The following is a 21,378-nucleotide window of genomic DNA, read 5'->3' on the forward strand; positions in this document are numbered from 1 at the left end:
CACCAGCGTGCTTGACTCCATACCACCAGTTTACACTAAAGAAAATTAAAAAGAACATAAATTTGTCAATAACCCCAATTTTACCATCTGTTTATCAAATGTTATCAGATTAAATACAGACATCCCAAGACCCAGTGTAAATAAATATCCAAGAGTTTGGACAAATTGTAAGCACTTTGTAGACATAATGTGCAACGCATACATGTAGCCTTATGGGGAGGGAACTCAAAAAAAGAGCCGAGTGAAGACCTGTCTGGAATGATCGGAATGGGCATCTGAAATATGAGAGACATGCCGGCTTGCTTCCACGGGGCTCTCGCTGCCTGTGACTCCCTCCCTAGCATCGTCTTCTTCAAGGGGTTAACAGCGAGGGTTTGGGTTGAGACGATACCCGCAATGATAAGGGATATGCTGAGAAATTACGGATGATCTGAATTGATGCAGTGTGCTGGTGTGGGAATGAAACGGACTGATAAATGTCAATAATTAAAAAGCATCTTAAATAAGATGCTCTCAATCTATCACATTATTAGGCACTCTGCATGCACTTGTACATCTTGACATTATGGAGTAATCTTTCTTAATACTGTTAACAACAATGTTAAGGCACTGATCCAAGTACTTCATTCATTCATTCACTTTTATTTATTAAAAAACGCCAAAACCTGGCAGCACAAAGCTGAGAGCAATTGAAATACCAGATGCTAAAATTCAAGAGATAACAAATTAGCATCAACATTTCCCTTTTCACAGTCTGTAAGCAAAATTCATGTGAATTGCTAAGCAAAAACAATGCTGGGAACCAGCCACAAAAAATGGACATTTAATTCATATATATTTTGGTTGGTAAACCTACATACAGTGTATGGATGTTAAGCAGGATTTTAATGCAGATGAATTTAGCCTGGGGCTAAAAGAACATTACACAGTGCATGTCATCCCTGTGGAGATGCACACTGTACCATCCCTGTGGATGTTATTTCTGCATCCTAAAGAGCAGGGATCACAATAGACTGGTCCGCTGTCCTTACTAACTACTTACTAGCAAAGATTTGATATTATGTAGGACAGGTATTGATTTATCATGTATACACATGTACATCAGATTTAACAGTGAATCTCATGAAGGTTGTATTAGAAATGATGCAAGTTCAAAGGTGATTATTTGATGGGCAGAATTCTGGCGTAATTCACAAGCCTCAAAGTGTGACGTCAGATGTTCAGGCTAGGATCACCACATCATTGCCCAGGTCCCTCTAATCATTTAGAGTAACCCACTCCATGTGATACCATGGGCAGGTGCATACACCTGTACACGTCGAACATTCTTGCATTAGTAATGAGAGGGTATGCCTGGCTGGGAAATATTTCATTAGAAAGATTCCCATCCGAAGGAGATACAGATTAAACATTATCTGTGTGTGTATGCAGTGGTGTTTTGGATTATGAAAACATACTTACCTAGGGCCCAATTTCGGAAAGCTGCTTAGCACTAAAGTAGCCAAGCACAATTGAATTATATGCTTACCAGAATACAATTTCACATGTAGCATCTGTGACTTGTATCCTGCTATTTTTTTTTGCTTAGCAGATAAATGTCAACCAATATTCTGCAAACTTTCATCTGTTCAATGGTACTAAGTGTTCCAGTACACAATGCCACAAATCACTCTGAACATTAATTGCATTTACATCGGGCACTCAGTCAACGATGTTTTTTAAATACTTCTACTTTATTTAATTGCAATGAAATATTTTGTATTGAACACCCCCCCCCCCCTCACCTGCTTCGTGGAGTTATAAAAAGCTAGCGATAAAGTAAATTGATTGTGAACTTGATCAATATCTGGACATAGAATTGTGCATCTGCCGTAAAGAAAATTATGTACAGACCACGGCATCTTAACAAACCACAAGATTTATCTTTTACCCTGCACTTATAAGAGAATTTTTAAAAAGGGACGACAACGATTTGGAGAGGCTACACATAGTACCTTTCAACCTAACCCCTAAATTGTTCAGCATTAAAATTAAGTGCAAGCACATGAAAGCATGTACAGTGTATTATCTTTGAAATTTGGTTAGCTGTTTTCTTTCTTTCTTACAAATGCAGTGAAAATGTCAACGGAAATGAAATAAAACAGAACATATAGCTTTGTTTTTTATTAATGGGATAATACAAAACATGTACGTCAGCATACTTTGTGTAAACTTTACCTTGACCTCTTTATGTGAATGGAAGCAGGTCAAACCTTGCAGCTGGTTGCAGCCGCTATTGACATTTTGGTACAAGTCGCTTTTGGTCTCTAAAGAGTTTAAAGCAAATTGACTGATAAGGATTTACTCATCGTTTCTAGGTAGATTGATCTGAGGTTTATTTATCTTATTTGTGTACATTTTAATTTAAAATCAACAAGCGTGTTAGGCATTAAAAGTGAACTTCCTTGCTACATGTTCAACTGTTTTTGTAGTACATTTTTCCCAGAACCTGCATGGTATGAAGTTTGCGTTGAGTTTTTTTAGTAGAAAGATACACCAAATATTTTCAAATTTGTTGAATACTTCGAGGTGAAATTCTAGTATTGGCCTTACAGTACTGAAAACATACCTACATGAAGCAGGTTCTTTCTCAGATCAGAAGGAAAAAGGAACTGGTTTGTCATTGGAGTATTGTGTAAGGAAAAAGGAACTGGCTTATAGCATTGGAATTATAATTGGCAGCCGTAGTGTGTAACGAAAAAGGAACTGGTTTCGCATTGGAAAAAATAACATGCAGGGGTATTGGAGTATTGTGTAACGAAAAGGGAACTGGCTTAGCATTTGAATAATATTTTCCAGGGGTAGTGTGTTACGAAAAAAGGAACTGGTTTGGCATTGGAAAAAATAACCTGCAGGGGTAGTGGGCACGTATCTCATTGAATCAACACAAATCCAATCCATTAAAATAATCTAAGTCCATCATATCCATGACAGTGAGGTCAAGGTTTTGTTGTCATTTTGTCGTTATTAGATGGGGGGGGGGAGAGAAAAAAATTAATAAAGATTTTGAAAAAGAAATCCCTGATTAGACCCAGCTTGGTTCAATGACTGTAGATTGCATTGATCAGTTAATGGAGGAGAATTAAGCATGTATTGTGGACTCGGGGTATAGATCAAGGCTTAATGATGGCACGCGTATTGCACATGCCATTACAGTGTGTACAAAACTTTATGTAATTCTGATCACATAGTGCTTTCTTGGTACACGAAACTACTAATACAGTACAGTATACATTATTTCAATTTTGAACATTGTACATTACAGTGGCAGGCAAGATACTACACTGGCCAGTTGGACAAATGTTATGTTTCTTACAATAAATTCTACAAATATCAAGAGTTATTAAAAAAATAATTTTTTTTGAGATGTGCCTCCCCCCTCTCCTCATCCAAAGTTGATAAAATCTTGGTGCATATCTTTACGAAGTGCAAGATTTTATGTTTTCCTCCATTTATTTTTGTATACAAATCGAGCCTGTAAGAAGTCCAGGCTCGCTTGTTTGAAACTTAACTTGTGATGTCAAAGCAACATTAAGAATAAATTGAGCCCAGATCTGGAATTTCTTGAATGCCACTGAGACATTTATTGCCCAGGTCTTGGTGCCCTTTCAAAAGTGTCCCAATGTCAATATTTTCCAATGGAAGTTCATTGCAAAGATGAAGTTCCCAAAGATGAAGTTCCACTCCTGCAACAGCTCAATTTTTTAACCATTTGTTTTTCAATGTGAGATTTCACCGTAAATGACCAGCAGTTTAGATCCCACTGGCTACATGTATCAGTGCAATCAAAGCACAGTACCTTTGTACAGTGTAAATCAGCAAATAGATTGTACGAATTGCCATGTGCAAATGCAAACTATGTGCGCGGCCACTATGATGACATTTGCTTAATGGAACAAGCACTGGCTATGTCAACATATGTGTACCATAAAAGCCGGCGGCCACATAAAATTGATGGAATATGACATTCTTGCAAAACATGTTCTTTGCTCTATGATGCAACCAAGCTTAGGAAAATATTATGTAGATATTGCAACAACACATAAACGAAATTCGGTCACGCTTGCCTTCTGAATAATTGATCGAACTAAATGAATTATTATTTTATTGCAACAGTTGCAAGTGGACACAATGTATATTTTGTCTTCTGGACTCTTAGCGCATGCTAAAAAAAAAAAAAGAGGCGGTTGGTTAATGGCATGTTTGTCTACTTGTGCATCTGTCTTTAGATAGATGAATTTACAGTTTGAATAACTGTCAATTCCTGAGATTCGTAAGAACTCCTTACTTCTTAGTAGTGTTCAACCAAGACCCTCAGAAACATTTGGCATTGCTACGGATTAGATTGTTTTTTTTGTGTGTATGAATAGTTTCCATTAGACTTACAAGCAAGTTAAACAACTAGGTCATCAGCATTTTGTTGTGAAGGTAATGCATTCTGCTCTACCAGCCAAGCTCCTAGTGGATGATACCCATGCCTAAATCCTTGGACCGTAAAAAACTAACCAATCAGCCACTGGAGTAAGTAGTATGCCAGTGTTCTTTTGCAAAATCAAAGTGACCTTGCCCTTTTTAAGGACAAAATTCCAAGCCTGCAAGATTCATATAATTTGCAGTATCTTGCCTAAGTATACGTGTCGCTTTTTGAGTTGCCAAGAAAGATTGTTACACTGATGGACTGGAATAAAAATGGTGGCAGGGAGGATCTTAAGCTATACATTTTAGCATAAAGTTGATTGCAATGGTCCAACAATGGTCTGTTTTGTATGAGCTCAACCAGGCTTATAATAAGAAAGAAACCAGAGAGTTAGTAATACCCTCTTTATTTATCTTGTCCCTACCACTGGGTTTAGTAATCAGAGATCAGGATATAAAGCCAGTTGCCATGACCACATTGACGTCATTGGGGAAATGGTTTATTGTACTCATTCATTGTCTGCTAAATGGTTTGGTTGTTGGATATATAGAAGTTTCCGTTTGCTGGTTCTGTATGGTAGAGGTTTTTATTTTACCAGGTGTGTGTTGATACTGCAAGCCCAGGGTTGCCTAGTGTTTGCTGATGGTGTTGCTGATTATACCACAATGAATTTAGTATCGTTATTTTTTGCCTACGTAGGATCATGCGTTGGTCTACGTCTGTGTTCAGATCGTTAACCCTGCTGGCAATGTGCCATTTTTAACCATACCAGAGGCATATGTTTTGTCAGGATTTTTTTCCCCTGATCTCCCCGCGCCTTCAGATTTTCATGATAGGGGCAAATTTGCCACGTCAAAGATGAAAAGGCCGACCACACCTTCAGATCTTTTTGAAATGATGGCGTAGAGAGTCTGTAAAATCTCTAAAATGTGACATCCTTCTGTGCATTCAGGGAGCTTCTTTCCCACACCAAGAGGAAATTGTAATCTACTTTTCTGGGTTTAAAAAAATTATTTTCAGACAATTTAATCCCTGATACAACATTCACGCTCTCTATTCTTTGTAAACAGCCCAGCTTGGATTATACATGTACCATGTGAAGTAGTGCATCTGTCAATCACTCAACATGTTCAATGGTGTTGAATTTACATTCTTGGTTGTTGTCAATGAATGATAATCAAATTAGGTGTATCCTTGACTCCCCCTAGAGTTTAAACAGTATATTTTAAAATGCAGTGGCTATATTTACAGTGATGCTAGTCATTAGTGCTGGGCGAATAGTGAAATTTTGTTATTCGGATACCGCTGGCCAACTATCCGAAATTAACCGGATATTCGAATAGTTTTTTTTCGCCGCTAGAGGGCGCTATTTAAAAAAACAATTAAAAAAAAAAATATATATATATTTTTTTGCCTCTAGAGGGCGCTGTTCGTTTGTGAATGAGATCTTATGGGCGGATTGATATTAGTTTCAGACAGTGTCGCTCGGTTCATTCATAAAAATGACCGGATCTAATTTAAAGATGGCGATTTGCTTTTTCTTTTGATCGTGATTGACTCTACGTGAAGGAAAACTTTTGTAATCTTTGAACAAATTACGTCAGAAATGTCATTGTTTTAACTCTTCATGGAGGTAAGCATAGTTAAATACTTAATATATGCTGTTTTATGTTGTCTTAATAGAAGTTTCATAAGGATTCAGACAAAACATTCATATCAGTTGTCGCCCGACGTCCGCGGATATTCGGATATTAAAGAATATCCGGTTACTCGGTTGTAATTACAGAATTATCCGGTTTGTGAGTAGGTATTCACGCCCTATGCGGATATCCGGTTAAGAAAAAAAAGGCATTCGCGGTTACGGATAGGAAAACCTATTCGCCATTAACCGGATATTCGAATAATTCGCCCAGGCCTACTAGTCATTTCCAATATTCCAATGACCTGAACACTACATGTAGTAGATAACCACAAAAAACCACCATGGAGACATAGTTGAAGCTAGTGCCTAAAAATGTACTCCAGGCACCGTATCCTTTTGGTAAAAGTCAAAAACCAGAATCCTCACTTGGTATTTATCCCATTATATGCATGAAGTATCAAACCTGTGAACATGTTCAATTGGTCATAGAAGTTACGAGAAAAAGAAATAAGAAAAATCACCCCTGTTGCACAGAATTCTGGGCTTAGAATGGTTTAATTTCATGGAGCCTTTCTTGGGTTCAAATTTTTGGATGACAAAAAACATCTTTCTCTGAAATTACATTATTTCAGACGAGGTATTCTCTGACAATAATTTATAATTCCAAAAGGTCTCCAGTGCTCTTTACCAAGTAATTTGTTATGGTCATTACCTTTATGGAACAATTACCTAAAGGTAAACCTTGTCTTTAAAAAAAAGGGTGTGACTTCTGGTGTAATAATAGGCGTACTTCACATACTGTAAATATCCCTTCACGTGCGTATTGACCTAGTGCTGCTTGTTTCTATTATCATGACCTCATTATAAATTCTGCCAACACGGTAAGCGAGCAATATACAAATGATATGCAGAAGGCAGGTCCCAGAAATAAATTTTGGTTTCCATGCCATTCAGCGTATAATAATACCTGGACCGAATCTACAAGGTCAGTTCTCAACAAGCCCCGTTGTTAATAATTTTTGTATCTTGTCATTCCACCTGTTGCCATGGAAATCAGATGCTCTTATATTGATGCCATCAGATAGCCCACTGCATGTAGAGCAGTGGGTGAGATTTGTGGCAGGGTCCACGCATGCATAAACTGTTTACTAAAACGTGCACATGTGGATGAATGGTCCCAGAATCTAGTCTCTTATTGTATATTTGCTATAGGATTTTACTCTTTGATGTTTGAATGTATTCTTATACAGCGCAATTCAGCCTTTTGGTTGCAAAGCTTGATTTTCAATAAACCAATAATATAAAAGAATACAGTATGCAAAAGAAATTGTATGAAATCATGCAAATTACACAAATGACCCTGTAGCCCTGAGCAGATGACATACACGATTTTAATAGCCTGATGATTTGACCCTAGCAGTGTCTTCTGAATTGCTTAATGACCAGCATTGTCACTGTTGGTGAACATGCACTAATATACATCATTATCTTATGTTGAAGCATTTGACTAAGTGTCTGACAGTTTTTGTACAAACAATTATATAGAATACAATCTCAGGCCTGTATGCTTCATTTTTGAAAGGGCAAGGGCACCAAGGCATTTTCTCTTTGGCAAAGGGCACCCTATGAGGAAATTGTAAATTTCTACTGAAGCATTTCAAGGGCACCAAGGCAATGGCAAGGGGCAACGGAGGCAATTGCCTCCGTTGCCTCCGTGAAGTATCAGGCCTGCAATCTAGTGTTAATACTATTTTATTGCTGTGGAACCAAACCTGCTTTCCTTCGTTCATCATTTCCTCCTTTTTTTTGTAAGGATAATTTTATTGGCATCTTTTTATCGTCTTTAATTTTGTAAAGTGCCTTGAGCATCTTCATCTTGCTGGGCGGATAACTAATATTTGTTTGCCATTATTTATTGCTATTAAATTACTTTTATTATTACTTACATTAGGTCTGGGTAGTTTTCAATGAAAACACACCTGTCTCTTTGCCAGTTTTTTATTCAAAATGTACACGAACACATATATTTTAAATTTAAATTAGCAAATGTTATTATTTTGCCTTCACTGACGTAAGTGGATTACACTGATCAGCGTACACACTGTCCTTGTGGCATCCATCGCAGGGAAAATGCCTCTGTGCATCATAACAATCCCCTCAATTAACGCTTCTTTGTTGGATCACACGAGGACTATGAAAGCCAGTTCCGGAAGAAATTAATCAAGGGGGTTCATCAAGATTTCTTTCCCCCTACTGTGGCATCATCAGAAAAGCCTTCCTTTTGCTATGTTATAAAGACTCATATTGAGAGATGCCTCGCAGGGAATTACTGATTGAAATTTTGGAACCCTGTGTGACTTAAAAAAAAAAAACTGTGCAAAATGCAGTGCTTAACAAAATTGTCTTTGCGGAGGACAAATCAGTGGGGTTTCTCGCGTAATAATACAAATAATAAAAACAACTAGTTTTCAGGCCTGTATGCTTCAATTTTGAAAGGGCAAGGGCACCAAGGCATTTTCTCTTTGGCAAAGGGCACCCTATGAGGAAATTGTAAATTTCTACTGGAGCATTTCAAGGGCACCAAGGCAACGGCAAGGGGCAACGGAGGCAATCGCCTTCGTTGCCTCCGTGAAGTGTCAGGCCTGAGTTTTTATACAGCGCTTTATCTATAGGGGTCTCAAAGTTTTTATCATTAATTATTTCCAGTTTTTTTTAAAGGCAGTGTACACTATTGGTAATTACTATATATTATTATTATCATAAAACCTGATATGGTTGCCTTCTTGGTGTATCGGGCCTGTGCTTGTCAAATTCATGACTACTACCTGTTGTTGGCTGTCCACTTGAAGACGTGCAAGTACTCCAAAATGCATCCAATGTACATTTTGTACACATCTACAATTTTTTTTCGTGGATTTATGTAATAATCCTTTAATTAAAAACTGCCAGTTAAAAAATGCTGAATGCCACTGTGGTCAGTGCCTGATGATAAATTAGCGGTAGGTCTGTTTGAAGAAGGTCAGTAAGCAATGAACGCAGTTTAGAGTCAAATTGAGTTTGCAGCAAGATTCTCCATTAGTCAATTAATTGCTGTAAAGACGCTGAGCACACGAATCTATCTGAACCCAAACAACCCTGCAATTAGAAAAGTTAATAGGGTTATTGAACTTTCATGGTGTTTGTTGTGAACTTATATTTGCCTGGATCCTTTGTTACTGAGCAGATGGCTGTGAATGATTTGATAGTTGGGTAAACCTTCTGCAAATGTCAATCTAATTATTGTGGATTTTATTCATACATTAATAGAAATCTTGACTCGAATGTGTTTGTAGGGACTCTATGCAAGAGCCAGCCAACTGTAAATGTTTTTACAGTTTGGTAAACATTATGCAGATTGTAGAGTCATTCATCACTTGAAGATGATCTCCCATATGACAGCTTTAAGTGATTTATAAGGGAATATTATTTACTCAAATTGGTGGTGGATCAATGAGGATTTGTATGAAATACCATTGTAAAATTTGTTAATTGAGAAATGCATGATGAAACAATTTCGAGTTGCGATTAGACAACCGTCTGTAAGTTTATTTGTTACTAAACATTTGGGAAAAGTACCATGGTTCTTTCTAATGCACAAGGTATCATACGGGCGGAAATGCAAAAATTACAAACCAATACAAACTTAGGGGGTGTCTGAACATAGGAGTGTCTGAAAATACAGGTGTCGGAACAAAGATGTGTCAGAACTTGTTGTAACATAGGGCTGTTGATAAATACGTCTGTCGAATCAGTTTTTAGCGGTGACTGTCGTCCCCCTGTTGATATACACACGAGTGTATAAACTGTTCATTTGTTCACACATTTCTTTGGTAAAACCTGATAACATTTCTAACCTCCGATCATGCGTCGGAAGGTGAGTTCACATAGCAGATTTTGAGAGTGCATTGTTCTGGTTTTGTGGCATTGGTAGCTTCTTGTTTAAAGTAGGTCATACAAATAGTGCTATCAGGCTGTGAAAAAAACCCCACTCAAGCTCAGGTTATCTAGAAGTCATTAAGTACTGAATAACCTGATGTGTGTTCACACACTAGGTCCTTACAGTTCCCATAGCAAAGGCCTACGTTTAGTGAAAGGTCGTCCATATGAGTAGGAATTGAATCTTACCATGGTGGAAGCTTTAAACTACGAGAGGTTTTTGGTAATGCCTTGTGAATATCTCTTTTTAAGTAGTATTGGTTTTGAAAAGAACCAGTGGTTAACGACTCAACCTTTTGATCAGTATGCTCTGATCGTCTTCAGCATTCTCCTCTATACATGCAAGTTAGCTCAGATGATCAACACTCCTTAAAATACTTGCCTGAAATGCTGTATTTTTATAGAAATGGGTAAAAATATTAGTTTTGATCTCGCAGAAATTCCAATTTTGACAGAGTTCCAATTTCTAATACTGGATGAAATTCCCTTTTTTTTCGCTTCTTGCGGTGCTCGATTCCACCCCGCCCCCACGATTTTGCCCAAATTTGGGAGGCTGTTACCCCCCTGTTCCTCTGAGTCATCAACATGATGATACAAACTGAAGATGCCAAACTATTATGAAGAGTAAGGCTCCAAAATCAACCCTCAAATACGTAGGCAAGAAACCCCAGTTCTGATTACACATCTGTAAGAGCTTAATATAAACGCCTTTCTTTTGAAATGTCATAGGTTGGCAATATAATTAACCCACAGACCTACTTGAACAGTACTGTGTCGCACACCCCGGTTTGTGTGTTCTTACTGCCCTTTCATTTATGCCTTATTTTTAGTTTTGACACAGCCGGTTTTGTGTGAGGACCTTTGAAATATGAAATGGCAAGTTGTTTACCCGCAAATTGTCAAAGATATATAAAGAAAGTTGATTGAAACCATACACTAAATGCCTCAACAAAATGCTGTGGTTTCGGTATTTTAAAGAAATAGATGTTTTGATAGGTTTGAAAGGTTTTTTTCTTCTTCTTCTTGCTATAATTGACCAAATGTTAATTAACCAAGAAAAACCCCCATAAATTTTGTTGTTAAGTAAAGTTTAGAAACTCTGCATGGTGGAAATACCATATGGAAAGCTTCATTTTCTGCTTTCTCCAGAAGACGATCAGAGCATACTGATCGAAACGTGGAGTTGAAACCACTGGTTCTTTTCAGAACCACCCCAACTCATTTACAGATAGTCATTACATGGTGTTACCGCAAACCTTGCCATACAATTTTTTTTTTGCTGTAGGGCCTAGAATTCAAAATTTCTTTTGTATTCAACTGGTCACAAGAATTTTGCCAGTGACCAATTGTTCAAGAATATTTTAAATGCAGTAAAGAGTAATACATAAACAAGCAACCTTTTTCTTATCACATTTTCCATTTTGTTTGTTATTAGTTTGTTTTACTGGTAATTTTTGTATGTTTAAAGCCCTGATACCGCATAGAACTGTGAACATTCTCAAACTGCCCATTCTTTATGCCCTCACCTCCTCAGAAAAAACCCACAATTTAATAACGAATAACGATGATAACAAAATATATTTTATGTAAACTCAAATGTTTACTCTGGGTGAATGTTGAATGAAAATCCAAAACCAAGGGAATATTTTATGAAGCTGAAAGTGATTGATGTGTTGTGTTTGTAACAGGCAGTCAGGTATTGTGAATTAAGATTAATTGGCTGCCATGGCAACTGTAAGACCTGACAAGCAACAAATTTATAATTTGTTCCTGATTATCCTAACTGTCATTGTTATTCGGGGCTCAAAACTAACACTGGACCACCGGCTCGAGGTCTGCGTCTTTAGAAGGTCAAGTAAACTCACAATAGGACAAGCCTGGTGGTCTTGAGTTTTTCAATTGAATAAAAATACTTCATTGTCTAATCTCTTGTGAATTTTCTTTGACTGTGAATGTGATAACAAAAATTTAAATTCTTTTTCAATGTAACTTACCCATAAGCAGAAATTAGATAGATCTTATCTGAAAACTCGTTTTGATTCTGGGCTTGTTGAAATAAATTCTATTTTAAGTAAAAATTTGGAGCTACATGTACAAGCCTTTGGGATTTTTTCTTCCAATTCGAGCCCTGGTTATTATTGTAAAATTGTGAGCAAACGATTCTGTCGAAGATAATCTGATTGTGTTTTTTTATTTTTTGCAGTTGGTGACAAAGTACCAGCGGATGTCCGTATTACCACCATCAAGTCAACCACACTACGTGTAGATCAGGCTCTCCTCACAGGTATGTACCTCAAATAAAAATTTTTGATACCTAGAGCTGCTTAGCAGAAAATATTTCTTTAAAATGTTCTGCTCAGCAAAAATTAGCAGGATACCATTCATGGATGTATCTGTAGCACAAAGAGATGATTTTGATTCATAGAATTGCTTATGTAGAACATATTGCATAACCACGTTCTGCTTAGCGAAAATGAGCAGGTTACCAGTCACGGATGGTGCAGGTGACCCTTTTGGCGGGTAACGTTTGCTTGCTAAGCATTATTGTGCCCATCTCCTTTTTGCCCTAAAAGCTGCTCTATGAAATCAGGCCCCATGGCCTCTGATCCATTTACATACCTGGAATTTCGTCTTTGGCTCGTCAAGGTCATCTGCAAATGGCATTTTAAAAGGCACTTTCCATTTAGAAAGCCTGAGAATGTGTAAGGAAATAGTGTTAAATAACAGGCAACAAAGATCAGAGCCACCGCCCTCGTCAAAAAATATTTCAATGAGAAACATTTTTTGCGGAAGTTGGAAGAGTACCAGTCATGATCAGTATGCACTGCATTGTGTTTTGGTTGGTGTACCAAGTCTTTTTTCTGATGAATATTTTTCTGCAGTTGTTAAATTTTTAATGCGTTTTTGCTGAAGAGATGCTCAATGAAAACCGCAAATTAGATGACAATATCTTCTGCACATAATTTGCATTTGATCTTCTGTCAATGCAGGGGTATTAACCATTACTTTTCCATTGAGATTCATTCAAAATTACCTTAAAAGGCAGTGGACACTATTGGTAATTACTCAAAATAATTATTAGCATAAAACCTTTCTTGGTGACGAGTAATGGGGAGAGGTTGATAGTATAACATTCAAACATTGTGAGAAACGGCTCCCTCTGAAGTGCCATAGTTTTCAAGAAAGAAGTAATTTTCCACGAATTTGATTTTGAGACCTCAGATTTAGAACTTGAGGTCTCGAAATCATCTAAACGCACACAACTTTGATGGCCGATTGAGCTCAAATTTTTATAGGTTAGTTTTTTATGTTGTGGTACATCAACTGTGAAGGCTAGTCTTTGACAATATTACCAATAGTGTCCACTGCCTTTAAATTTTTAACCAACTGAATCATTCGTGAAGATGTCTATATTGATAAAAAATATCTTTGTCAAAAATTTTTTTTCCCTTAAGTGCTGCTTTATCATTTCACTAGGCATGCTATTGAAAGCCTTTTGATAACCCTCCCCAGACAAACATAAATCAATTATCTACTTACATGATGCACATAACATTCTCAAGCATGAATACAAAGAAAGGCTGCATCATAGATGGAGTCTTTGTGAGCACATTTAAAAAATAAAACACTCTCATGATCAGCATTCTCCCTCGTGGTACAACTAGCCAAATAGCTAAATGAAAACACATAAGGACCTGGGTCCAATAGACCGATCCACTAAGCTCCGCCCCATTGCGTATTGACCAATCACAATGCAACGAAGGTTCGACAAATAAGGTCTGACATGGCTGCGTGTATCTTGGCGCGCGCGGCAGAGTTGTGCAGAAAGGCATTGTAGAGCCCCACGTGTTCTTGCTCACACGTGCGTTGTGGGCGGAGCCTACTGGATCCGTCTATTGTTCAGAGCTGCCTTAGCAGACTGCTTGAAGAATGATGCTACATGTGAACTTTTATTTTAGCTGATTGCCCTTTTCTGATGAGCACTATAACAAATAATACAACCAAATTTAATTAAAGTAAAATAAAATAAAATAAAATAAAACAAAATACACACAATATAACAAAGGCAACAATTTTAAGGTAGTCATAGATTGTTTTTGTGTCAATGTAACGCTGACTTATAGCCAAAATTTAAAAGAAAGATGCAATAAAAGTATGTGTGTACTTGATGAGAAAACAGCAACAAATAGTTTGGTTGAAAAACTATCACAAAAATAGGCCTATTTACTTCAACAGCTGCAGGGCTTCTCACTAAATAAGTTTCTACAGTTATTACTTTACCATGACCCAACTTTTAAATTAAAATACTACATTATTTAAAGGAACATTACAGAATTGGTAAGAAAAAAAACCTCACCTAAGATCACAGATTTACATAAAACTTACATGGTCTATTGATGATGATTATAGTAGAAAACATTCCTTGAAATATTTTTGTCTGAAATGCTGTATTTGATGAGTTGCCAGCAACTGCTTTGCTTTGTTAGCGAAAACCAATGTTCCTTTAAAATAAAAACATTTCCAAGAAATTTGATGTTTTCTTTAAGTTCAATTACAATCTACATGATTTAAATTCGCCCTTCACCATCTCATCTTCATTGAGAATTAAAAAACATTTTTGACTCGAGATAATTCAATTATAATTGCAGGCGGTCTGTTTTGATGCCTCAGGAACTACCTGTAATAAATCCACTTTACACAAGTGTTTCATGGTGAAGAAAAAAAAAAATGAAATCACGTTTAATAAGTGAGCCGCTCTTACCGAGTCCTTTTACAGTGTGCGGAAGGTTCTTTTCCTCTCCATCAAAGAGAATTCTGTTCAGGCTCATTGAAGGGAACAGTAATTTGAAGTAGTATGTGCCGGACATGATTTTCTCATTTGGCTTTGAAAAAAAAAAAAGATAAAGTAAAAAACCAACACCCCAGGCTGAGCAGCAGACTTTCACCAGTCAACCTCCCATATTGCTGTTAGGCTTCCTGCACTGCCGTTATTTTGCGGAGACACACGCCAATTCATGGGTGAAACTTGTCTTGGCCAGAGGCTCCTCAATGATTTTTTTTTTGCCCCCCCCCACAAACACAACAGGATTGGAAGCATTTATCAGTTGAGGAATTTGTTGTTCCTTAATTTTAGTTGCCGTGGAGACTGCTTATTGTTCTGATGAATTAACATTTGTGAATAAGTTACCGGGTTCTCCTTATGCAAAGCTGTCATATCTGGCTGATACATATTTTGCAGCAGATTAACATGCTATGCAACAAAATATTCGTTTTGACTTAACATTAAATTCGCAAAAATCCTTCAGACAAAACCATTTATATTACCCCAGATTGCTCAGTAAGGCTTTTTAAAACCAAAGATAAACACTCAAGTAAAAGACATTCTGAGGACCATGACCCTTTTTCAGCAATCTCCGGGCAAACTTTCATTCAAAATTTGGGTCCGGATTGCCCCATAAATAGTTTTAAAAAATTCTTGGGAGAAGGACAATCAATGTATCACTAGCTGTTAAAGAAAAAAGAAGAAAAAAAATTGCCCACTTGTAAACTAAATTTGTCAAAGAAACACAAACTAAATCAAGCTATTGTCTCTTCCCAATTATCCTTTTTTAACATTGGTGGACACTATTTTATTTCTTTATTTATTTATTTCCTTAAAATCTCAAAAATTGAAGAAGATAAAAAAATAAAAGTACATCAAATATACCATTAAAGGTACATAATAGGACTGCACTGTTTGGTGTGGGTGTACTCAGGCAGATTTACCAAAACTCAAATAGTGACATACATGTAGTTATCATGTCCCCCACATCTCCAAAAAACTAAGTCTGCGGCTCTTCAGAACTCTGTCTGTTTGTGGATCCTGCTAGAGTATTCAAATTCACAAGAGATATCCTTACTATAGCAACAGAGACTAGTCGTCCAATTAGGAATTGTTGACTCGGAGCTTCCTGATCAATTTAAACATTGATACCAAAGTTTCCCACCCACGGAGGTCTAATGGATTACATGGCGGACTGTAGCTGTAGCTCAGATGTCAGGTTCGTCGACCAGAGTGTCTAAGGTTTCTCATGAGCCTTTAGTGCTATTCACACGACATCAATTTAACTGGGGTCCCTTGCTTCAAGGCAGTGGACACTATTGGTAATTACTCAAAATAATTATTAGCATAAAACCTTCAATTGTAACGAGTAACAGGGAGAGGTTGGTAGTATTTAACACATTGTGAGACACGGCTCCCTCTGAAGTGACATAGTTTTTGAGAAAGAAGTAATTTTCCACAATTTTTTTTTTTTGGGGACCTCAAAGTAAGATTTTGCAGTCTTGAAATCAAGCATCTAAAAGCACACATCTTTGTGTGGTAAAGGTTTTTTTCTTTTATATAGTTATCTCGCAACTTCAACGACCATTGAGCTCAAATTTTCACAGGTTTGTTATGTTATGCATATGTTGAGATACACCAAGTGAGAAGACTGGTCTTTGACAATTACCAATAGTGTCCAGTGTCTTCAACTTTAACATGGTTCTAAAATGTAGCAATGTTTGACAAGATTTTGCAAAAGAACTTGGACAGTAGAAACAATTGTTGTCCTTTCACGCGAGGAACATTATTTACAATTTTACAACCGCGCTACAATTTAGCAAGGGACCCTTGCTAAAGTGCTTTTGTGTGACAGGGGCTTTTGGTTTCTCATGAGCCTTCGATACCACACCCCCCTTTTTCCCTTGACTTCTGAGAGATATCCAGTACCCAGTTCGTTGACCAGAATGTCTTGGGTTTCTTCGTCTGCCTGAGCCTTTGATACCCCCATTTTTTTCTTGAATTCAGCGAGATGTCCAGTAACCAGCAGAGAGGTTTAAAAAAAAAAAACTTCTTATCTGAAACACTTATTCACAGGCACTCTCAGGATTAGCATACTTGTATTGATCTTGCACCCATGGACTGACAGAGTGAGATTTAACAAGGTTGACATTTCAATGGAAGGGAAAGCGTTAAATACTCGTCAGTTCCTCTCCCCTATCTCTGTTGGCCTTCACATCCATGCACTTTGGTGCATGGGCCAATTTTGGAAACATTGGCTACGGCTTCGACTTAGGGGCTGTGTTTGGCTTAGGCACTGACTCAAGCTTAGGCACTATCTGCGGCTTAGGCAGCGTCTGCAGCTTAGGCACTGTCTGAGTTAGATTTTGTTTAAAAAAAAATATACTTTCTAAATTTAAGCTATTGGTTTTTACAATCTCTGAAAATTTAAAGGTAATTCAATGTTAATTCAATAGTTCACATGTTAATTTACATCCGCCAACCTTTTTTTTCCTATGATAAGGAAACAGTCGTGTCGGTAGGATTACATATAAACATGGCGATAATAGATTTGTGACAAACCCCAAATAATAGTCACAAACGTTTAATTTATTTTGGCCAGCTGAATATTCACCACCACTTCCTGAGTTTGAAATAATTGTACATTTTTCACCTAGAACGGTGATCTATATGTCATTTTAAAGTTCTCTTTGGCTCTTTACACTGTATCTATTTCAGTTGATGCAGTCTTAAATGTTTGTCACATACATGTACATGTACCTACTGGGTAGGCTTGTTAAAAATCTTTTTAAAAAGGTAACTGTCTTTAAATACTGATCAAAAGTGGTTAAAAACTAGCATGTCTGAATTTGATAACCTTTTTTTCCAATCATTGTGCGAAAAAAACGATCACTGCTTCTCAGAGATGTGACATTTCATTAAGAAATAATGAAACCTTGTTTTTGAACGAAGTGCTGATTTACTCTCTTGAAGGTCTCATTAGCGTGGATTAAAAAGTAATGTCCCAAGGTCGTGGTCTTATAACCAAATGAGCTAGCACTATATGTTGCCTCACAAAATCACAGGCCTGTACATGCTTTGTTTTCGAAAGGGCAAGGGCACCAAGGCATTTTCTTTTGGTAAAGCACTCTTTGAGGAAATTGTAAATTTCTAATGTAGAGCATTTTGAGGGCAACAAGGCAATGACCATGGGGCATGGGGACAATTATGCTGAGTAGAAGGATTTTAGGGCACCAGCCACAGCAATGCGAATTACATGTTAGTTTGACTGGTGACCCGCCAAATGTTTGAAGATATTATGTACATGTATAGTCCACAACTACACAGAATTTCTTATCCTTTGCTTACATGTATTTGTGCAAAGTTCTTATACATTCCCAATGCCTAAACTATGCACGAATTCAAACAAATTTAACGGTCACGTACAAGCTTTGATAATGATTTTTTTCTTCTCCGTTATTTCATTACGATCTTTTTTTGAACAGCACAAATTGTCTGGCAGCAGTGTGCATCAATCTAATAAGAAACACTCAGGGCAAGGCTATGTTTTATTCCTGCACTTCTCCGGGCATCTCTCCGGCAACGGTTTTTATATAAGATAAATTAATCTTTCCCTTTGGTTGAATGGTCTCGGAGATATTCGCCAGTCTAATGAAATTGCTGCACACCTTTGTACCTAAATGTTAATGTGGTCATCATTATGACTTATTATTATGACTTTTTTTTGGTATAGGGCCTAGACATGTTTTCACGCGAACATATGCCTGAGAGACATTAGCATATCACTAAAATCAACTGTTAGGTTGTCATATTGTTAACTGGATGCATAGATTTAAGGTTGATATGCAAACCCTAAAATAAAATAAAAATGAAATAGTAAAACAGTCCGACCACAATAATCATCAATCTGCAAAAAAGAAAGAAAAAAAGGTGCCATTCAATTAATTGAAACTTATGCATGATTAAAAAATCCTCCGCAAAAATGTTGCTTTCAAAATAATTTCATCCCGGATCTCAGATATACAAAAATATATCCTCTTCAAAGTACAATGTAGCTCTTAAAGGTTCTTTAAAAAAATAAGTTCATATAAAATCTAAGCCAGCACATCACACAGTAAGATAACTACCCTCCCCAAGACCAACAGAGCATACTGATCGAAATGTTGATATATGCTGAATGACCAGTTAGAAGCAGCACAACTCACAGACAGGTTTCTTCATGGTGTTTATATATTGTATTTCCACCATGCAAAGTTTCAAATTCTACTTAAAATGTACATGCTGCAAACCTTACTAGACTACTCCCATCATGTATGGTGTTACCACAAACCTATACTGGATTGTAGATGTTTTCCCTAAGTTTGCAAAGTTTCAAATTTTACTCATACATGTGTTCAGCAAATTTTAGTAAATAGTATTCCTACAATCCAACTATCTACTTTTTTGGAGAGAAAAAAACAAACACCCCAAAACATAGAAACACTCGGTATCCAGGCACCTCGTAATTAAGAAGAAAATCCACACACTACTTCTCCCCTGTTGCTTGATCAATAATAACAGGCAAATACCGTGAGCAGTCTCTTCATGCTTGTCATTGTGAGGCACCGCGGGCAGTTGCAGGGCAGCGGTTTGAGTGAAACAAACAATTGACCCATCGGGGACATGGATCGAGTGTTATAATTCTGCAGGGATGGAAAATTTGCATCGTTTATGATACACAAGGCAGTAAAAATAAATTCAAGACTGCGCTCTTTTAGTTCCAAGTTGGGAAGAGAACTTAATCACTGAAAAGATGTTAACAAACTGTACACCAATGTGATGTGTACAAAATCCTTGGCTGATTTTGTTATGCACTGTCAGCAATTATTTTAAAAAAAAACAAAAAAAAAAAAACAGTTCAAGGCGAATTTGTTGTTGATTGTAAAATGTAAATTCACCTCTTGAAAGAGATACTCCTTTGAAAGAAGAACGGATTTCATTTTAACAAGTTTGCCGTTTGAAAACATTTTCTCTGAACTTCATTAGCATAGTACATTTAGGACTAATGCAATTGAGAAAAAACTTAGCCCACAAGATCTAACAAGACATTTTCAAATGTGACAGATTTTTCACTTGAATTGCAAATCACTTCAAAAGGGCAGACTTGTTGCCGTCACCAAGCTTTTGGCGAGGCAGAACAAACTTCTCATCTCCGTATTCCTGAGTTGTTATTATTTAAAAAAATATTGTTCAGCACATATCGAAACAGACCAATGCTCTTTACAATAAAAATACATGTAAAGTGAAAGAAAACATTTCAAACTAAAAGAAAATCACAACATTACAAATAAAGCGAGACAAAATTTATTTAAATGTTTTAAGGCAACATTACACAAACAGCATTCCTTAAAGCAACATTACAGACAATTCAACGTCAAGACGAACCGGCTCTTTTCAGAGGTAACACTCCCACAAAAGCAAAAACACATACTGTTGTACCTGCAAGTTTTATTTTTAGTTTCTTCCTATATGTCTTTAATTTGACAATCTGTTTTTTTTCCCCTTCTTTTTCTTCTTCTTCCTCTCTCTCTCTACTTCTTGACGTCATCATTCTATCTACCCAGGTGAGAGTGTGAGCGTGATGAAGCACACCGATGCCATCCCAGACTCAAGGGCCGTCAACCAAGACAAGAAGAACCTCCTTTTCTCAGTGAGTTCGCTCGTACTATTTTTTTTATATTTGGAAAGAGAGGCAGAAATCCACTGGGTAGTCTGTGAAGGCCATTTGACCCATGGATCTGTGTCATTTTGGATCCTGCCTAGCAATCGATCATGCATGAAAGGGCTGCATCCAAATTGGCAGCAACCGCTACGGCTACAGCTGTTACTAAGAGTGTTGCTAAGGGTGTCCTATGTTAAACGCATGATGTCTCAGTGATCCAGCCACAGCCGTAGCCGCCCATTCTGACATGGCTTACACAGCCAGTGCAGTGGTTTTGTATAAACCTGTGAGAGTGGTATTGTGACTCTAAGCTCATAATTCCATGGTACAGGCATGCAACTTTTCAGCTGATCAGCTGATTTCCTCTTTTTCTTTTAAAATAAGTGCCATAGAAATCAGGAAAACACTGCACAAAAGTTAAAAGTGATTGCCCATTTCTTCTTTTGCTGCCATTGGAATGGTGTGATGGTAAAGCAGAGCCGTTAGCAAATAATTTGTTTAAGCAAGTATACTCTGCTAAAAGCTTTAAGAGATTTGGCCCATGTCAGCAACAGCTTACACTAAACAGAGCTGTTAACAACACTAGGAGTACGCCCGGTGTAATTTTAAAGTCTGATGTAGCTGTAATTACTTGGGCAAATGAGATCAGACACACTCAGGTTATTTAAAGAAGTTGTGGGAAACCTTTGACTTAATGGTGTCTAGGCTCTGATCAATGTGCTAAGATTCCAATTGGATGAGCTTCGATGATATTCGATGGCTTATTTAAAATGTCGTGGAAA

The 21,378-nt window shown here is 37.2% G+C and overlaps 1 protein-coding gene across 4 annotated transcripts in view; it reads left to right on the forward strand.

Moving 5' to 3' along the window:
• LOC139939165 (calcium-transporting ATPase sarcoplasmic/endoplasmic reticulum type-like) overlaps positions 1-21,378 on the forward strand; it is an 80,518-nt gene that overhangs the window by 15,077 nt on the left and 44,063 nt on the right. For all 4 annotated transcript variants that reach the window (XM_071934932.1, XM_071934931.1, XM_071934934.1 and 1 more), the window contains exons 7-8: positions 12,277-12,357; positions 20,499-20,584. In XM_071934932.1, coding sequence (XP_071791033.1) covers positions 12,277-12,357; positions 20,499-20,584 — 167 coding nt within the window. The remainder of the gene's footprint in view (positions 1-12,276; positions 12,358-20,498; positions 20,585-21,378) is intronic.

This window comes from Asterias amurensis, chromosome 6 (assembly GCF_032118995.1).
Source record: "Asterias amurensis chromosome 6, ASM3211899v1".
NCBI classification, from domain to species: Eukaryota; Metazoa; Echinodermata; class Asteroidea; order Forcipulatida; family Asteriidae; genus Asterias; species Asterias amurensis.